Source organism: Mus caroli, unplaced genomic scaffold, assembly GCF_978045245.1.
Source record: "Mus caroli unplaced genomic scaffold, Mus_caroli_1 scaffold_4, whole genome shotgun sequence".
Classification (NCBI taxonomy): domain Eukaryota; kingdom Metazoa; phylum Chordata; class Mammalia; order Rodentia; family Muridae; genus Mus; species Mus caroli.
In genome coordinates this window covers 115,097,717-115,116,650 of record NW_028227259.1, presented here as the reverse complement: position 1 = coordinate 115,116,650, position 18,934 = coordinate 115,097,717, and the positions used below count along the sequence as shown (strand labels likewise).

The 18,934-nt window shown below is 45.2% G+C and overlaps 1 protein-coding gene across 4 annotated transcripts in view; it reads right to left on the bottom strand.

Moving 5' to 3' along the window:
- Positions 1 to 18,934, bottom strand: part of Ttc28 (tetratricopeptide repeat domain 28) — a 408,048-nt gene that overhangs the window by 291,988 nt on the left and 97,126 nt on the right. The window contains exon 1 of one of the 4 annotated variants that reach the window (XM_021163930.3): positions 12,327 to 13,399. The exons of the other annotated variants lie outside the window; for them this stretch is intronic. Within the exon in view, the coding sequence (XP_021019589.2) occupies positions 12,327 to 12,353 (27 nt within the window). The 5' untranslated portion in view covers positions 12,354 to 13,399. Of the gene's footprint in view, positions 1 to 12,326; positions 13,400 to 18,934 lie in introns of those variants that run through there. 4 annotated transcript variants of the gene reach the window in all.

Below are 18,934 nucleotides of genomic sequence, written 5' to 3'. Positions count from 1 at the left end.
TTTCCTATCATATTAGTGTGTTAGCACACTAACATATTCCCATGCACACATTCCTGAGTTATCAGTAAGTTGGATTATTCTTGGCACTCTGTTTATGACAAAATATAAAATACATTTTTTAGAAATTTTCACATATAATGACTGTAATTTTCAAATGTTGGCAGATAGTGAATTACAGCTTGAATTACCAGATAGTGAATTATAGCTTGAGTTCCCAGGAAAGTCAAAAGGACATTACAGATAAAATAAAACTCAGTGCAGCAATCTCTGGTGCGACGGTGACCACGGAGAATTCATGCCATCGCCTCTGACATGATCTCCTTTTACTCATCAACCTGCCTGGCAGTGTCAAACCTGCCCTCCTCCCAAACAAGAGCCAAGATGACCACACAGAAGCAACTCAGATCAGCTCAAAACTAATCAGTCAATAACAAGCAATTTTCATTTTATCTTTCCTTTCTTTGATCTAGAATCTTTAGGGGGGGGATATGATAATGAGATAACAGCCCAGTGAGGTGGCTCACAACTTTAATCCTGGTACCTGAGAGTCAGAGGCAGGTAAATCTCTTTGAGTTCAAGGCCAGCCTGTTCTACAGAGTAAGTTACAGGACAGCCAAAAAACAAAAACAAAAAACAAACAAAAAAAAAAAACCCTACAAGCATAAAGAGAAGAAAAAAATAAAGAAGTAGGGTGACAGAAAGAATCATGACTCTTCAACTGAAAGCAAAACTTTTGGGGAGAGGGGTTTCATGTAGCTCAGGCTGCTCCCCCAGCTATTCTAGAGAGCAGGATTCCTTAAACTCCTAGTCCGCCTGCCTCTACCTTCAAAGTGCTACAATTACGGGTGTGTGTCACCTTGCCAGGTTGATAGTGCACTAGAAATCCGGCCCAGGACTGCCTGCACACTGGGCAAGCACTCCACTGGCTAAGCTGCAGCCCCAGCGCCTCTCTTACCTATGCTGGATACTCTCCACTCCACAAACTCAGCTCCCACAAAGCATAATGGATCTTCATGTAACTGCAGCTTTTCGGATAATCTTGAAACTGTGGGTGTGTGTGTGCATTCTCAGTATGGACACATGGGTAAAATAGAGCATGCTGGTAATGCACTGCTGCCGGAATGAGGACATTATCCAGGTAAGCATAAGGGACAGAGTTCTCATTTACTCAATGACGCTGACATTCTGTCTATTTTCCAATTTAAAATTTTTAAATTTAAAATTGTTTTCAATCCTAAACTTCATATGGAAGCATGAAGACCCAGAGTAACCGGGTGATACTAAGCAGAAAGAGCAGGGCCACAGGTAAGGCAGACCAAACCTCAGTTACACTACAGCACAGTAACCAGCAGGGACCTCAGACCTGACTTCAGTTATACTACATCAACAGTAACCAGCAGGCAATGCAGACAGGAACTCAGTTACACTACAGCAACAGTAACCAGCAGGCAATGCAGACAGGAACTCAGTTATACTACAGCAACAGTAACCAGCAGGGACCTCAGACCTGACTTCAGTTACACTACAGCAACAGTAACCAGCAGGCAATGCAGACAGGAACTCAGTTACACTACAGCAACAGTAACCAGCAGGCAATGCAGACAGGAACTCAGTTACACTACAGCACAGTAACCAGCAGGCAATGCAGACAGGAACTCAGTTACACTACAGCAACAGTAACCAGCAGGCAATGCAGACAGGAACTCAGTTACACTACAGCACAGTAACCAGCAGGCAATGCAGACAGGAACTCAGTTACACTACAGCAACAGTAACCAGCAGGCAATGCAGACAAGAACTCAGTTACACTACAGCAACAGTAACCAGCAGGGACCTCAGACCTGACTTCAGTTACACTACAGCACAGTAACCAGCAGGGACTGCCAACTGGAACTCATTTATACTACAGCAACAGTCACAAGCATCACACAGGCACAGGAGACATACACACACACACACACACACACACACACACCAGTAGGACAGGATAGAAATAAAAGGAACTTACAGCCACCTGATATTTACCAAGGTACAAAAGACATTTGTGGGGGAAAGACAGCCTTTTCAGCAATGGTGCTGGGAACGCTGGATGTCCACATATGACAAATCACAATAGACCCTTATCTCACATCCCACACAAAACTCAACTCAAGGTAGATCAAAGGTCTCAGAGAAATGCCTGAAACTTACAGGAAAAAAGTTCAAGATACAGAGTCAGCAAGGGCCTTCCGAGAAGGACTCTAACAGCTGACAGTATCAGAAGCTGACAGTGCCATTCCACACCATGACATGATCAGTGAAGGAGAGATTCTTTGCCAGTCATATACTGGGCATCTAGAGCCTACAAATAACTAAAAAATAAATACCAAAAGAATCAAATCCTGAGTGAGCACGCAGTCTCCAGAAGAACTAGCCAAGCAGTATTTGAAAGTATGTACAATGCCCTTAACCACTGTGGAACAGCAAATTCCATCCTTCCCCAGGAAGAATAGAGAAAATAAGTGACTGAGAATACCAGTGAGGATGTGGGTACAGAAATCCTCACACGTGGATGGTGGAGATGTGGACTGGAAGGCATTCGATGGAAATCAATACAGAGATACCCCAAAATAACTAAAAGTGGGGCCTGGAGAGATGGTTCCGTGGCTAAGAGAACCAGTAGGGCCTGGCTGCTCTTCCCGAGGACAGGGTTCAATTTCCAGCACCCACGCGGCAGCTCACAGCTCACAAGTGTCCATAACTCTACTTCTAGGGAATCCTACATCATGATCCAGCCTCCGCAAAAGACACCAGGCAAGGGGCACGTGCACATACAGCAAGAAAATATCCAGACACATAAGTACATTTTTAAAAACTAAAATTACAACTACCTAGTTGAGAAGGCTCAGTGAGTAAAGGCATTTGTAACTGTCCCCTGATGGCTTGAGTTCAGTGCCCAAGACCCACCTACAGGATGGAAGAAGAGAACCAACTCCCACAAATTGTTCTCTGGCCTCTGTAGACACAAGGTAAAGAAAGAAAGAAAGAAAGAAAGAAAGAAAGAAAGAAAGAAAGAAAGAAAGAAAGAAAGAAAGAAAGAAAGAAAGAAAGAAAGAAAGAAAGAAAGAAAGAAAGAAAAAAGAAAGGAAGAAAGGAAGGAAGGAAGGAAGGAAGGAAGGAAGGAAGGAAGGAAGGAAGGAAAGAAAGAAAGAAAGAAAGAAAGAAAGAAAGAAAGAAAGAAAGAAAGAAAGAAAGAAAGAGGAAGAAAGGAAGGAAGACAAGGAGGGAGGGAGAGAGGAAAAATTTTAAAATAGCCCTTATGTGATCATATACAGTACTTCTGGCTATGTACCCAGAATCCACCTGACCCACAGATGCCAGTACATCTATGTTTATTACCAACTACTTCCAACAATGCCATACATAACCACCAAGACTGTCCACCTACCGATGCTTATACACAGCTATAAAGAAGAATAAGGTTGGTTCATTCACAGGAAATTCATCAGAACTGGAGATCACCATGTTAAGTGGAAACAAAGCAGACAAGAGAAAGACAGAGAACTAAATGTTTTCTCTTATATACAGAACCTAAGTTCTGTGTGCCACGAAGGCCAAAATGAAACTCTTTGAGGGAGGAGGAGAATCAGTAGGTGGGAGTGTGCACTAAGAACAGTGAACACAGAAATTTATCGATGAAGGTGTCACGATATGACCCAGAATTTTGTATACTGACTAGAAATATTAAGAAAAGGAAAATGGTGTGTTTTCACTTTCCTTAAAACATTAGATACAGCAGAATAAGCAACCACTTATCAATGAAAAACTATAATGCAACAAATGGTTTTCCTATTATCTTATTATATTCTACTCTGTTAGGTTTGGTTGTATGTCCTAGAGGCCTGCTCTTTTCTAATGAGAGACAGAAACCGAGCGGTTGTGAATGGGAGAGGAGGAAGTCGGAGGAGCAGAGGGAGAGTAATTATACTGATTGAGAAAAGAATCTATGTTTAATAAAAGGGGGATTAAAAATAAATTAAAGAAAAGAAAATTTGGGATTATAATAAAGTCTAGGGTATCCAACAAGCTTCTCTGTGGATTTCTCACATCCACCACCTTTCCAGGTTTACTCAAATCTGAAGATTGAGTGTTTGGAGAGGATGTATCCAGACTCGGTGAGTTTCCACAATGGCCTTCTGGCTCCCGCTTCCTCTGGGCTGGTCCTCCAGATGTGAGCTGTCCCTGCTTCCTCTTGGCTGATCCTCCAGATGTGAGCTGTCCCACAACTTGGCCATGTCTTAATAATATACGCATTTCTACAAGTCTCAGCCCGTGTGATGTAAATCAGAAACATCACCAGTATTGCTGAACACACAGAGTATTTGTGACACAGGCTTACAGAATCAGATATGTGCTAAATAAAACTTCAGACTGAGAGGTACCTATCAGCAGGTAGCAAGTGTTGCTAAAGTTAGTTTGTGTGCTGTTTATTTCTAGAGAAAGGTATGGTAAAGGATGTGATTTTATAGTTTTCCTTAAACTACGTGCAAAAAGGACACAGGGTTGAAAAATCACAAAGAATACTAATAGACTAATTGAAAGGACAAAAGATGCCAGAAGTGGAACCAAGCTACAGAGCTCAGCCATGTGAGAATGTGAAAATTCTTAGCTGCTGAACCCTTACAGGGGGTGAGAAAAGAGTAGGACAAACATGCCCCATGAATCCTGAAAATGTGGGTTAAATGAAATGATTTTGAGTTTTCAATAAAACAACATGGTTTTAGCACAACAAGAGAGAACTCTTACTACTGAGGCAGGCACTGTTATTAACAACACATGCATTTGCTGCAGAAGCCGGAGCTGACAGGGCCAGCCAGAACTCCAGGCTCCTCTCTGCTCCTCCCGTATTCTCTATAGCACATCATCATGGTAACTGACTAGCAAAAGGAAAAGAGGCTCCTGGTGCCCTTTCTTCAAGCTGGGTCAGCTAAACCCTGTAGCCTCTCATACTGGCATACTTACCAGCTCCTCCTGAACAGCAAAAGTGCCCACACAGACTTCCTCATCTCTATAGAGCCGGTAAAACTATCCCCAAGTGTTCCAACACTCCTAAATCTTGTATCAGTGTCCACTTCCTATTGAGTATACACAATCAAAGACGTTGAGGGCTGGGGTTGGGAAGATAGATCAGTGGGTCAAGGACTGTAGTTGGGAAGATAGCTCAATGGGGTCAAGTGTGTATGGCACCAAGAAAGGGGACCTGAGTTCAAGACCCCTGCACTGACCTCTAAGCTAAATTATTGCATGGCAGTAACCCCAGGGATGGTTAACCCCCAAAAGCTTGTAGGCCAATCAGTCTATCCTAATCCGTGAAAGAATGGGTCTGCAAACATCTTGTCATAGAGGGGCAAAGCTCAAGGGCCTCACCTCTCCCTGAGGATTTAAATACAATTAAGGGTTGAGGGTTGTACTGGCTGGTTTTGGGTGTCAACTTGACACAGGCTGGAGTTATCACAGAGAAAGGAGCTTCAGTTGGGAAGATGCCACCATGAGATCCAGCTGTAAGGCATTTTCTCAATTAGTGATCAAGGGGGAAAGGCCCCTTGTGGGTGGGACCATCTCTGGGCTGGTAGTCTTGGTTCTATAAGAAAGCAGGCTGAGCAAGCCAGGGGAAGCAAGCCAGTAAGAAACATCCCTCCATGACCTCTGCATCAGCTCCTGCTTTCTGAACTGCTTGAGTTCCAGTCCTGTATCCTTTGGTGATGAACAGCAGTATGGAAATGTAAGCCAAATAAACCCTTTCCTCCCCAACTGCTTCTTGGTCATGATGTTTGTGCAGGAATAGAAACCCTGACAAGGGTAGAGACATGACTCTCATGTACATGTTGACTTAAACAATCTAGAGACTCTCTGGGTCAAACAGACAAAAATGGCAGACACAAACAGAGAGGAGGAGCAGATGGGAAGAGGAAAGGGATTGTCAGAAGTTGAAGGGAGACAGGTCAGGAAAAGGGGCAAGGAAAGATACAGTTGAAACAAATCACACACACACATACAAGGTGCAACAATGAAGCTCACTGTTATGAATAGTTAATATCTGCTAATAGAGCATTAAAACTTAAGGAAGCAGTGATTGAGAAAGATACCAGATATATGCCTCTGCATGCATCACACATACACACCCACACAGACATGTGCACATATACCACACAAAGCAAAATACCAGGGGCTGAAGAGAATAAAGGTTTAATATGGAAGTTCACATTCATGGCACTGATATACCGATATCTTGTGATCAGCGTTAAATGTGTCACAGGTCACTTCAATGTTTTTCCCTCCCTCAAGCAAGGTGAAGTTCATGTGAGATAAGACTGTTCATCAGCAGAGTGTGTCACAGAGACACTTATCGCATGTACAACAGTGTGAAGCCGCTGTCCCATGGGCGTGACTGTATTTTTAATAGGTGTGCGGTTCAGATTATCCTTTTAATGACTTAGACTGGGTTCTACGCAATATGGCATTCTCAGAAGGTTCAAAAACGCACAGAGGTAGTCTTGTAAACTAGGCACTCCCTGTAGCTAGCAAGTCCAAGAATCTTACCAAGCCATCCATAAGTGCATGCATTCATTCAAGCATTCGTTCACTTGGCTCTTCCTCACCACCTACCCATCTCGGAGATGGACCCAGTGGGAACTGAAGCACTGAGCCAGCACTATGGTTTACACGAACGTGGTCAAAGGAAGGCATGGCCCATGATGCCCAGCAACAGAACTGCCAAAGGGAAGGCACACTCCACGATAAAACCAAAAACAAGATCAGGATGAGTTAATGTGAGGAAACTCAGCAGGCAGAGGCAGGTGGAGTTCTGTAAGGTCCAGGTCAGCAAATGAGAACCTATCTCAAAAAGAAACAAATAAAAGAGGAGGAAGAGAAGCAGAAGGAGGAGGAGGAGGGAGGAGGTAGAGAAGGAGCAGAAGGAGGAGCAGGAGGAGGAAGAACAGGAGAATGGGGAATGGGAGGAGGAGCAAGGGGAGTTGGGGGATAGGAGGGGCAGAGAGAGGAGGGGGAATAGGAGAAGCGGGAAGGAAATTCTAGACATAGGATAGAAACTAGTGAGTGATATCCAGCTAGACTGCAGGGTGTGGTTGTGCTGCAGTGAAATTGCAGTGAGGACATGCTGCATGCCAAGCATTCTTGTAGGAGCCAGGTGCCATTCCCACTGACATAACCAAGACACTGCCCCCCACCTCCCACCCCCGCCACTCAAAGAGCTGCTCTGCAGCACAGCTGGATCCTCACCACTGCCCAGCTTAAGAGTGTGCTCATCAGTAGGGAATTCACAGCACAGCCATGTGTTTCCAGGTTCTCCTTTTTTAGTAAGTCTAATTCCAAGTTGCAGCTGTATGGTAGAAGCTGCAGTTCCATACAATACGATGAGGGTGAACTTGTGTGAATGATGAATGGACACCACTAAGAACCCCGGTGGCCTCTGGGTGAGGAAGAGAGCAAGTGACAAGCCATACCATGTCTTCTGTTATATCCTGACCCTGCATGGCTCAGGACGTGCTTACTCCACCACCAGCCTCCCCCAGAGCATGGGTGGAGGTCAGGACTTTAACAAGGCCTGTACTGTAAGCATATATTTGTCTTATCAGCAATTACTTGAAAGGGATATGAAGAAGAAACCAGAGAGAGAAGAAGTTTACAAAAAAGGAAAGTCATTAGGATGCCATTTACAATAGACCCAGGGTGATAAACTCTCTGAGGACAGACATAAGAGACTGGATGACTCCCAGGGACACAAGTCAAGGGAGCTGCCAGCACCAGAGCCTGGCTCTCCAGGCTGCAGGAACCATGAAAGGGGATCCACAGGAGATTCCAACGTGACCTGACACCACTAAACAGGTCGGGTCCCAAGATGAGTAGCCGTGATAGCAACTGTAAAGAATTCAGACGTGACTAGGAAGAGACACCAGGACCGTGGCAACTCTTACAAAGGAAAACATTTAACTGGGGCTGATTTACATTTTCAGAGGTCCAGCCCATGATCATCATAGCGGGGAGCATGGCAGCATACAGGCAGACATGGTGCTGGCGAAGGACCTGTGAATGCTACATCCTGATCTGAAGACTACTAGAAGACTGACTCTCTCAGGCAGCTAGGAGGGGGATCTCAAAGGCCACCCCCAGAGTGACAAATTTCATCCAACAAGACCACACCCACTCCAACAAGGCCACGCCTCCTAATAGGGACACTCCCTGTGGGCCAAGTATTCAAACAGACTAATGGATGGGGCCATGACCACTCAAAAGATCGCACTGGATAATAAATGCTAAAACACTAAGTATAAAGCATGACTGCACTAAAATCTGAAATTAACATTATACTCCAAAATTAAATATTTCATCACAGAGAAAGAGTAGGCAGGGATCTGTGACCTATTCTTATAAAAGTTATGTCGTTGCAAGACGCAGATCTACAGGGCGTGATCCTTCCCACGAGCTTCCCGGGGAGCCCCTTCAGAGGAGTCCTAAGAAGCAAGGTACTGACTGGGAGAAGGCAGAGGAGAAAGTAAATAAGAACAGCATACCAGAAGAGGAAGGGAAATGTCACAATGAAGCTCATTACTCTGTGTGCTTAAATAAACCAGATAAGTAAAGCCAGATCCGTATTTTATTAAGGTGCCGACTATAACAAGATAAACACATCATAAGACTCTCAAATTACATAATTAATGTAGCTTATGTGACACATTCCTATTAATAATCGTTTATTATGCGTGAACAGTAAAATAACATTAGACAGGCAATGGAGAAATGCAATCAGAGGGGCTTCCCGACCTTCATGCTGGAGTCTTATTGACACAGTGCTATCTAACACTAATCCTTGGATTTGGAAAGCAGAAATCTCTTCAGAGTGGTAAACAAACATGTTCCTCCGAGACTGGCGTTTTGATTACTATCACTTCGGCAAATACAAGATAAAAACAATAATAAATAAATAAATAAGAACAGGGCACAGGGCATTCTGCAAGGCCAATTAGGTTGCATAAACCAAACAAGCACAATACTGGAGCGAGTTCAGGTACTAAGCCTCGTACCTCATCTTAAACGTGTCTGTCTTAATCATGACTTCCAGGGAGATTTTGTGGAGAATGGCTGCCCCCTTTCTGATGTTGTCTGTAAAGGTTGGAAGCCAATGACAAGATATTCTGGGGCACTTTAATAAGCCACCAGAGTCAGACCTAGGAACGGACTGAAGAACAGAGTGTAAGGACACAGCGGGAGCTACTTACTCTTACATAAAATAAGCACTTTTCGAGCGACTGCATTATTCTTGAAAACAAAAGAGATATGGTCCCTGAACTTAAGGAGCTACAACTCTACAAAGAGGCCAGATAAACACCTAAATTCACAAGGAGAAAAGATCCCAGCCAACAAAATGAAGTCAGCCCCAAAAGCCAGAATCTATTTATAGTCTGTGGCAGAGACTGAAAATGCTTACAATTCCCAGGTAGCTTAAATCTCTGTGCTCCTCCAAGAGGGAGGGGGTGAGGGATGGAGGCAGCATCCTGGTAATGGTCCTTGAAGTGGAAGAGGAAAATTCAAGTAAGACCTGTCTCCATCCTGATCTGACACCACACACACACACACACACACACTGTCACCCCAGTGAGTCGAATCCCTTTTCTACACCAGTCCCCTTATTTGTGAAATTCAAGTAACACACCCTTTCCTTACTAGATAAGAACTGAACAAATGCAGACTAAACAGAGGTGCCTGGCACACAGCAGGTGCCTAAATAAAATGCTGGATGCTACCTGAATGATGTAAAAGATCATTTTAGCCACAAACCAGAGCAACTATTCAGAATCCTACATTTTTAATTAAGACAATTAATTAGAGTGTGACCGGCAAAGAAAAACCTGCTTGTATTTAATGCATAATAAAATGTGATGAGTCTGGAGATAAGTAGACACCTATGCATCTTGCTTTGGGGGAAACTGCTCAACTCTCAGTGAGAGATCTATTAGGTTTGGAAGTCCCACTGAGACTCATCCTAGCCTGTGGTGTGGGTTGGAGTGACATGGCGTGGCCTGGCGTGGACCTGATGAACCATGTTGGAAGGCTCCTTTGTGAGAAGATAATCAGACCCTAGTAGAATACTGCATACTCACACATTCATAAACTTTGTCTTGAGTATTTAATCTATCAAATTAATAGTGTAAATCGGAGGAGATAATTCCCCTTCAGTCAATGTGCCCCCAGTTCCATGTTCAGTTAGAAACAAAGAAATCAGGAAATGATAGTTACTCGGTTACCAGTGAACCCAGAAACCCAGAATTCAAAAAAGCCCAAACTAGTACTGGCAGACAAGACCCCCAAGATACCCAGCCACCAATCAGCCCTAAAGTCCAGTTGGGCAGTACAATTTGTGGGTGTTCTCCCTAGCTCCATTCAGACCACACCAGTACAGCACCACTCTCTATGTGGGGTGTGAATAGTCTGTATGAACCCATTTGGTAAACCACCTGACGTGTGACTATACCACCACAAATGTGTTAACAGACGCAGTCAGAGATCGTGGCAGTGGTATGTATGATCATTTGAGTATTCTGGAATGACTAAGAAAATAAACGGAGTCTGCTGAAGGCTTGGTGGTGCCTGCTGGAGTGAATAGCATCTTTCCTAGAATAGCTTTCACGTTCAGTGTACAAGAACTGCTCTCAAGCTACCAACAGATAATCACACACAGTCGGACAGCTCGGCCTCTATGAGCTCTCCAGACTGATATCTGGATCCTCATACCATGATGCCTTGTGACTGTGAATACAGAAAATAGACACAATCTCTGGTATAGCCATCTAAACGTCACCGCATGAGTAAATACTGCAGTGAATCCTAACACTTGAAACAGAATCTTCCAGAGTCCAGAAATCCACCTGGCTGCCAAGAATAATACTTCCGTGGTTCAAGCAATCCCAGTGCCCAGAGGGGTTTTCAGTGACATAACCGTATGAGTTACTACATGTTGGGTAAAATAGAAAAAGCAGGCATTTGTGGATGCACTGTTTGCAGAGATCTCTAAACTACTCTTGAAGATTGCACAAATGTAGAAGATTGTAGGACTATGCAGCATCTGTTTAAGATGTTTGATTATATAAGGTTTTCCTGTGTTCTCATGGGAGGGGGGGCAGCATATACTCTTATATCAGTCTCATTGAAGGAAGCCCTATGATGAGAACCGAACAAATATGTGAGTGATTGTGGCTTTGGGCTGAGGTAGAAACAACTGCCACTGGATAAAATCGAATCAATTAGATACCAAAGAAAACCTTTGCATTCGCCGGCCTATAATGAAGCGCGGTTTGCTCGACTCCCTGGCAGTCAAGCCAGCGCCGTGTCGTCTCAGTACTTCACACATGATTTCTATTTCAGTTCTGATGTCAAACTCGACATCTCACATCACGGCACAAAGAAAGAACCAGTTTAGCTAGTTGAGTGAAACACCAGACAGCTGCTAGCAGAGACAGGTCACGGCTGGGGAGGGGCACGGCACATTCAGCTCGCTGTGTTTTCCTTCAGAAGAATGTCAATAAAAACCATGGCCAAATGAGGTATTGAAGGGAAAGTCCCGCTATGCTGTAAACCGCTGGGTTAACCTAAGAGTGGCAGTCAGGCAAGTTTGCAAAGGAGAACCCTGGCCAAACACACGGGCTGCCAAGAACTTGAAGAAAGCTGTCTTTCTCCCTCGGTGTCCCAAGGAAGGGACCGGTCCCACATTTAGAAACGTTATTTCGGGGACCAATAGCAATTTATTTTGATAGAACCACTGCATGTTTTTTCCTCCGGTTCTCAACAAAGGAGCCATATTAGGAAATAATCTTGCAAAAAGCAAAGTACCCCCTCCCCCTTGCCCACGATCGATGCACACACGCGGCGCACAATGGCCGGCGCGCCCGCACTCGCCCACGCGGCCGCAGGTCCCCGCAGCCTCCCCGCCGCAGCCCCGGCGCCCGAGGCTCGGCCGTCGCCGGGAGCCGCTCGGCGCTCGCTCCGGGGCTGCCCGCCCCCCAGCGGGGCCCAGGGGAAGCGGCTGCCAGCGGCCAGGACGCCGGTCCCCGCGGGGCAGGGGGCGCTCCGACGCCCACCTGCGGGCCTAAACGGGGCGGGTGCGCCGCGGCCCCGGGCCAGCACGCGGGGCTGAGTCTCAGCTGTCACCCCGCCGGGCCGCGCGCGCCCGGAGGCGAGAACTTGGCGGGCGATGGGCGCACGGACCCGGATGGCCTCTGGGTCCCGCGGGGCCCCCTCCCCATTAGCCCCACCGCCGCCGTCGCCGCACTCACCTTCTTCCGGGGCTGCCATTTCATCATATTTGTACAGCCGACCCGGGACACATCAAGAGGTGGGCTGGGGGCTGGGGGCAGACGCAGGGCGGCGGCGACTGCAAGTCATGCTGCCTCCTTGCACCCCCTCGTTCTTTCCCCGATAGGACGGTCTTCGTCTTCGGTTCAGCGCGAAGTGCCGCGGCCACCACACTCTCCCACGGGGCTAGGACGTCCCGGCGGCCAGCGGCGCGCCCGGGCCGGAGCGGGGCATGTTCCCCGACCCGCGCCTGCGAAAAGGCTCCAGGCAGGAGCTCTGGGATGGGCCTCAGACCCCTCAGAGCAGAGACCCACGGCAGGAGCTGCCACAGAAACCCGGCCGGGCTCCTGCCATCCAAGCCCCTCTTGGCGAATTCTCCTCTTCTCCAAAAAAGAAAAAGATTAGACAAGCAATCAAACCCTCACACGCAGCCTGGAGCAATTCCCAAAATTCTGGGTGTATTTCTCGTTTCTAAAAATTTAGCAAAGAAAATTCCAAAGATCTGTAATAGAGCTTCTTTGCGCAGTTTTCTGCTTCTTAGACAACTTGGGATCGGATCTGCCCTTCCGAAATGTCCACCTTCCCTGAATCTAGTAAATAGGAAAACTTGGTTTGTGTGTTTAGATATTTTTTTTTTTCTTAATTCCCAAGAACCTAAGTGGGGAAAGGCTGGAAGGAAATCCTGCAAGAACCTAACTCCACAGCTCGGTCTGCACTAATGACTTCCTTCCCTTCAGTGCGAGCACAGCCAGCCCAGCTCCAGCCACCACAGCACAGAGTTTCTGGGTCTTAGTGCCACGACATCTACACAGCAGAAAAGTGAAGCTACAGTTCCATAGGCGTCCACAGGCCGGCTCCGAAACCTCTCAAGAATTCTTATATTTGTATGAGCTACTTGGAGAAGTAAAAGGGGCAAGAGTCCAAATCAAACTTCCACAGAGGGGCTGGAGAGATGGCTGCCGCGTGGCTAACTGTACTGAGGACCTATTCCCAGAGGACAAGCCATTGCCTGGGATTCGACCTCCACTGACTCCTGCATATGGCTGTGCATCTAAACTCAAACAAGAAAAACACAACTTAACATAAGTAAAATAAATTTTAAAATTAATCTTTTTTAAGCCCTAAAAATTCTGATTTAAAGAAGAGATTTGAGATCTCGATCAAAAAAAAAAGTTAATCAGAAACTTTATCATAAATAAACTTATATATACATTTTATTTGCTTCTCTAAATTAAACCACTTTTTAACAAAGTTTTACTATATAAGTAAGGTGGATCTTGAACTTGTGAAATCAAGCCATCCTTCCACTTCAGCCTCCGGAGTAGCTGAGCTGGAACTACAAACACATACCTGAGTAGCACTGATTGTATTACTATAAAATATTGCAGCCTGAAAGTGGTATACATGCCTTTAATCCTAGCACTTGGGAGGCAGAAGCAGGCAGACCTCGGAGTTCAAGGCCAGCCTGGGCTACAAAGAGAAGCCCAGCCTGGAAAAACCAGATAGATGGATAGACTGGACAGATGACTGACAGATGATAGATAGATAGATAGATAGATAGATAGATAGATAGATAGATAGATAGATAAGCAGATATAGATGAAATGAGTTTTATTCCTCTTTTGTGCAAAAATTCCATCTTATGGATGCTGACTAATCCATGAATACAAAATAGTATATTATCATGTATTATCCAACACACCTGTCGACTGCCATTCCACCTTAATGTTATTTTGGTAGATGCTAATATAATTGGCATTAGAAATTACTATTCTACTAAGGGGTGCCCACACTGTTAACTGCATCCAACATCCCTCATCAACTGTCAGAACTACTTATGCAGGGAATCTGATACAGGCAGGGCTGTCACTAAACACCCCAAACAGCCAACCTCCAGTGACTCTCACTCACTCCACCTTCCATGGGAGGCTGCTTGCTCAACTGAAACACACAGACAGCGCTTGAGAACTGGAAGTCAGACCTTTTCCACACACATCATCGACACTTGAACTCAAGTCCCCCGGAGAAGGCTGTGCCAACTCTCTAACCCTGAGACATGGCTGCGCCTGTGTCAAAGCACATACTCACTCACTCAGGGCTCTCTCTGTATACTACACACCCCTTGTCATCACCGTACCCCGTCAACCCCTTTCCTGGGTGCTACAAACACAAGGAAGAGTCCGCTCCAAATCATGACTTCAGCCACAAAGAAAGCCAACATTCTCAGTGTACTGTGACATACTCAAATTGTTCTGGCAACTTCCTATACATATCCTACTCGAACTGAAAATTCCCTATCGACTTTCCTAAAATCAGCTCTCTTCTCAACAGCCCTAGCTTCTGACCATGATGTCACTATGTTCCCAAGATCACAGATTCCTGCCACAACATTCCTCACATCTAATCTACGAACCCCTGTAACTCCTTCCTAGACGGCTTGACACCCGTATGTTCCAGGCCAGTTGGGTTCCAACAACAAAACAAAACAAGAATGAATGAAGAGAGAGTGGAAAAGAACGGCGAATGAGTGAGACTCCATTCTACTTCATATGGAAGACAAGGCAGTTTGTTGTTGGAACCAAAATTGGAGTTTACTGTATAGAATGCAAAGCACTGTAACAGTGAGAAAGGTCACGGCTGAAGCAGTCTCTGTCTGTCTGTCTGTCTGTCTCCGTCTCTCTCTGTCTCTCTGTCTCTTTCTGTCTCTCGGAATGTCTCCCTGTCTCAAACAGTCTCTTGTCTCTGTCTCTGTGTGTGTGTGTGTGTGTGTGTGTGTGTGTGTGTATGTGTGAATGTTGGAGTTCCAGTCTGACCTTTAATCATCCTGACTGAGCTTCACAAACCAGTTGGTATAACAGGCACGTATCATTCCCAGCCCAAAGCAGCATTTAATTTTAACCTACCTAATACAAGAGAAAATATTAACTCTGATTTTATGAGGCTTTAAGAACTTTTTAACACTATGGTTAAAGGGCTCATTATTACTCTTTGACAGATAACAACACTGAAGCTCAGAGTCTTTCCATGACCTGGCCACCTCCATACCCAAGGCCACATCCCAAGATGACAGCAAAGAAAGACCTAGAGGTCTGGCCCCTCCTGGAGACATGAGTGGCTGGCTGGTGGTGGCCTTAGAGGTAAGGGGATATTTCTTTTGACCTTCTATCTAACACACATTTTCAGACAGACAGGGCAAGCAGAATTCATACATGAAAACCGGGTCTGAAACAAAAGAAGCTATGAAGATGTGAAGCTCAAGTCCAGGAGTCCGGGGTGGGGGGATGTGGAGCAGGTGGTAAGGGCTCCTGGTGAGGCCTCTAATCTGTCTGGAGGAGCTACAAACTTCCCCATTTCCTTTTGCTCAGAACTCTCCCGAAGCATTCTAACAAGCCAACCAAAACATGCCTGTCAAAAGAGAATCAACCCAATTACATCAGAGTTATCGAAAGCTTTAAGATGTCTTCGCATTGTTTACATGTCTTCCCTGAGTGTCACATATTTGTAGTCTGTGTGGGACTTCTTCCCCTGAAGTCTAGTAACTGTTTTAGCTTTCATTTAATAGAGGACCATTAACTAGAAGCTTTTAAACACCAACACCATACTTAACCTTTTATATTTTTTCTTCTTTGTATCTTATTTACTAGGCTTCACATAATAAAGGGTGGATTGGTATTTGTACCTGAGATACTCGCTGGCTTCCATTATGCCAATACATTTGCACTATTAGGGATGATTTATATGAAGCTATTGTTACCACAGGTCACTGCTTCCAAGACTCAAAACTGAACACCAAGAATATATGTTACAGATCTTAAGATACTAAAGGGCATTTCTGATTTTTAAAAGATATGTTTAATAATTTAATGTATATATGTTTTTGCCTGCATGTGTGTTTGTGCATTGCATGTATGCCTGGTACTCACGGAGGCCAGAAGAGGGCATCAGATCCCCTGAAACTGAAGTTATAGATGGTTGTGAGACAGCATATGGGTGCTGGGAATTGAACCCTAGTCCTCCAGAAGAGCAGAAAGTTCTCTTGATTGAGCCACTTCTCTAACCCCAACCTACTGACTTTTTAACATAAAACTTGGCAAATAACATCCCTAAACACAGGTGGTGCACACCAGTCTAGTGAACACAACTTACTTCACTAACGACTTGTCTATGCAAACCTGAATGAAAATGAGTCAGTGCTAAGAACATGCCTGTCAGCATTGCTGTCACATTCTTCAGGATTCAGTAAGGACCAACACATACCACCCTGACCATGTAGAGGCGTCTGTAGGGACTGAGATGTGTCACATTGACTGTGGACAGACACAGTTCAGCAGTGAGCCACACGCCCCCTGGCTGCGGAAACTGCCTGTTCTCTAATGTCCCTGCCTCACCTCCTCCACTGGCTAGCTATTCATCTCCCTCCAAGGCAGAAAGGATGATGGGTGGTATGCTGGAGGAAGGAGCAGTCAGGTAGAAGTGGAGGAAGGAAGTGCAGAGCTACCAGCACCAGCCAACAGTGCAGGACCACACTGGGCAAGCATGAAGACACAGGGAATCATCAGGCACTTGTGTCATTAGGACAGGGGAACCCAAGAGTGGTTGAATCCGACTGTGGCTGCTGGAGTAGTTTCCACAGGACAGGCTGAGTGACAGTGAGCTAGACTCATCGAGGAACCCATGCCTGGGTGGCCAGTAATGCAGCCACATTAGCAAGTCACCCAATAGGTCTGGACCCTAAGATGCGAGTCAGGCTGCACTGCAGTTATGTAAGGAAGACTTGTATAGCTGCAGAGGCAGTGCATTTGGAGGCCAATGTGGGCTGCATGGCTAAAACTAAAGAGGGGCAGGGCAGGAAGACAGCTCACGTGCTAAAGCATTGGGACCTGAGGCAAGAGGATCGCTGAGGCACCTGGGCCAGCCTACTCACAAACCCCCAGGTCCCAGTGAGCAACGCTGCCTCAAACAAGGTGAGCGGCATATAAAACATAACACTTGAAGATGGGGTCCATCTACATGTGTGCGCACACACACACACACACAAACATTTAAAGACAATATAGAAAGCTAGGAATGCTACAAAGGAGTATTACCAATAACAGTTATCATTCACTGAGTATATTCATGCACTAAAACATCTCAGATGGTTATTTTATATCCTTAAAATGATATCATCTTGGAACAGGAGAGAGACCTCAGTAGTTAAGCAATTATTATGTAGGTATGGGAACTGGAGTTGATGTCTCAAAGTGTGGTCCCTAGCCCCTCAAGCCCAGCACTGCGGTAGGAGAGGGAGGGAGAGACAGGAGCATTGCTGGGCTCACTGCTGCTAGCCTCACTGAGAAGGATGAGGTTCAGGATAAGGAAGAGACCCCGCCTCAAAGAAATGAGGGTGATAAAGGAGAGTGCCTCACAGGAGCGCACACGCACTCACATACCCCACACACACAAGCACACACATGTGCACAAACACAAATAACATGAAAGAACCTCCTCATGAAAAGGGACTGTTAACATTCCCATTTTAGGAAGAGGAAACTAAAAATAAAGAGTTGCTGTGTGTATGTGTGTGTGCACACAAAGTGATGGGAAGGAGGTTCCAGTTGCCAGCCAGAACCCAAAGACTTCATCCTGGCTCCAGGGTTAGGCTACAGTGATGAACCTGCACAAGATGTCACACAAGCTGCTGGAAAAATCTATTTGAGCTTTAGTTGATAATCCTGTAAATACTCTGAAAGACAGAACAGGAGAACAATAAAGGCAGGAAGATCAAATAAGTTTTTGTGGCAATAAATCAATAAGGAGTGAAGGAGCCTTGAATTGGGGGAGCACAACCAAAAAAAGAAGACCTCTTAGGAGATCCTGCTGGTGAAGGGGGCCAAGAGGGAAGGAATTAAGGATTATCGCAAAATTTATACCATCTTTCAGAAACAACTGGCACTTTGTTAATTAAAGCAGAGTTGACAGAACAGGAAGATTACAAATACAGCTTGAGACCTGTAGAGTTCAAGATACTGAGATGACAGATGCAGCAATGGGGACAAGGAGGAAGAGGTGTGGTCTGGAGATGGACAGATGGATAACAGACAGATAGATGATTGATAGGTGAGAGAGAGAGAGAGAGAAAGAGAACAAATGATAGACATGATGCACAGACAAATGATAGGCAATAGATAATAGATGATGCATGATACATAGATAGGTAGGTATAGATGATAGATGACAGACATGATATAGTTAATAGACAAGTCAGTATCCAGATCAATACATACATTCATAAACACAACTATAAAGACTATGCTAACATTGCATAAAACTTTAGGTTGATAAAAGTTCTCCAAGAAGGGAATGAGAACCAAGATGAGAGAGATACGGAGAGGACTGAGACACAGGGGAGGGAGAAAACAGAGACAAAGAAGGAGAGGAAGAGGAGAAAAGACTTAACTTGAATCTTAAGCAATTCTTCTTTTATGTGCATTTGCCTACATGTATGTCTGTGTGAGGGTTCCCAGTCCCCTGGAATTGGAGTTATAGACAGCTGTGAACTCTATGTAGGAGCCGGGATTTGAATCCAGAAAGAGCAGCCAGTACTCTA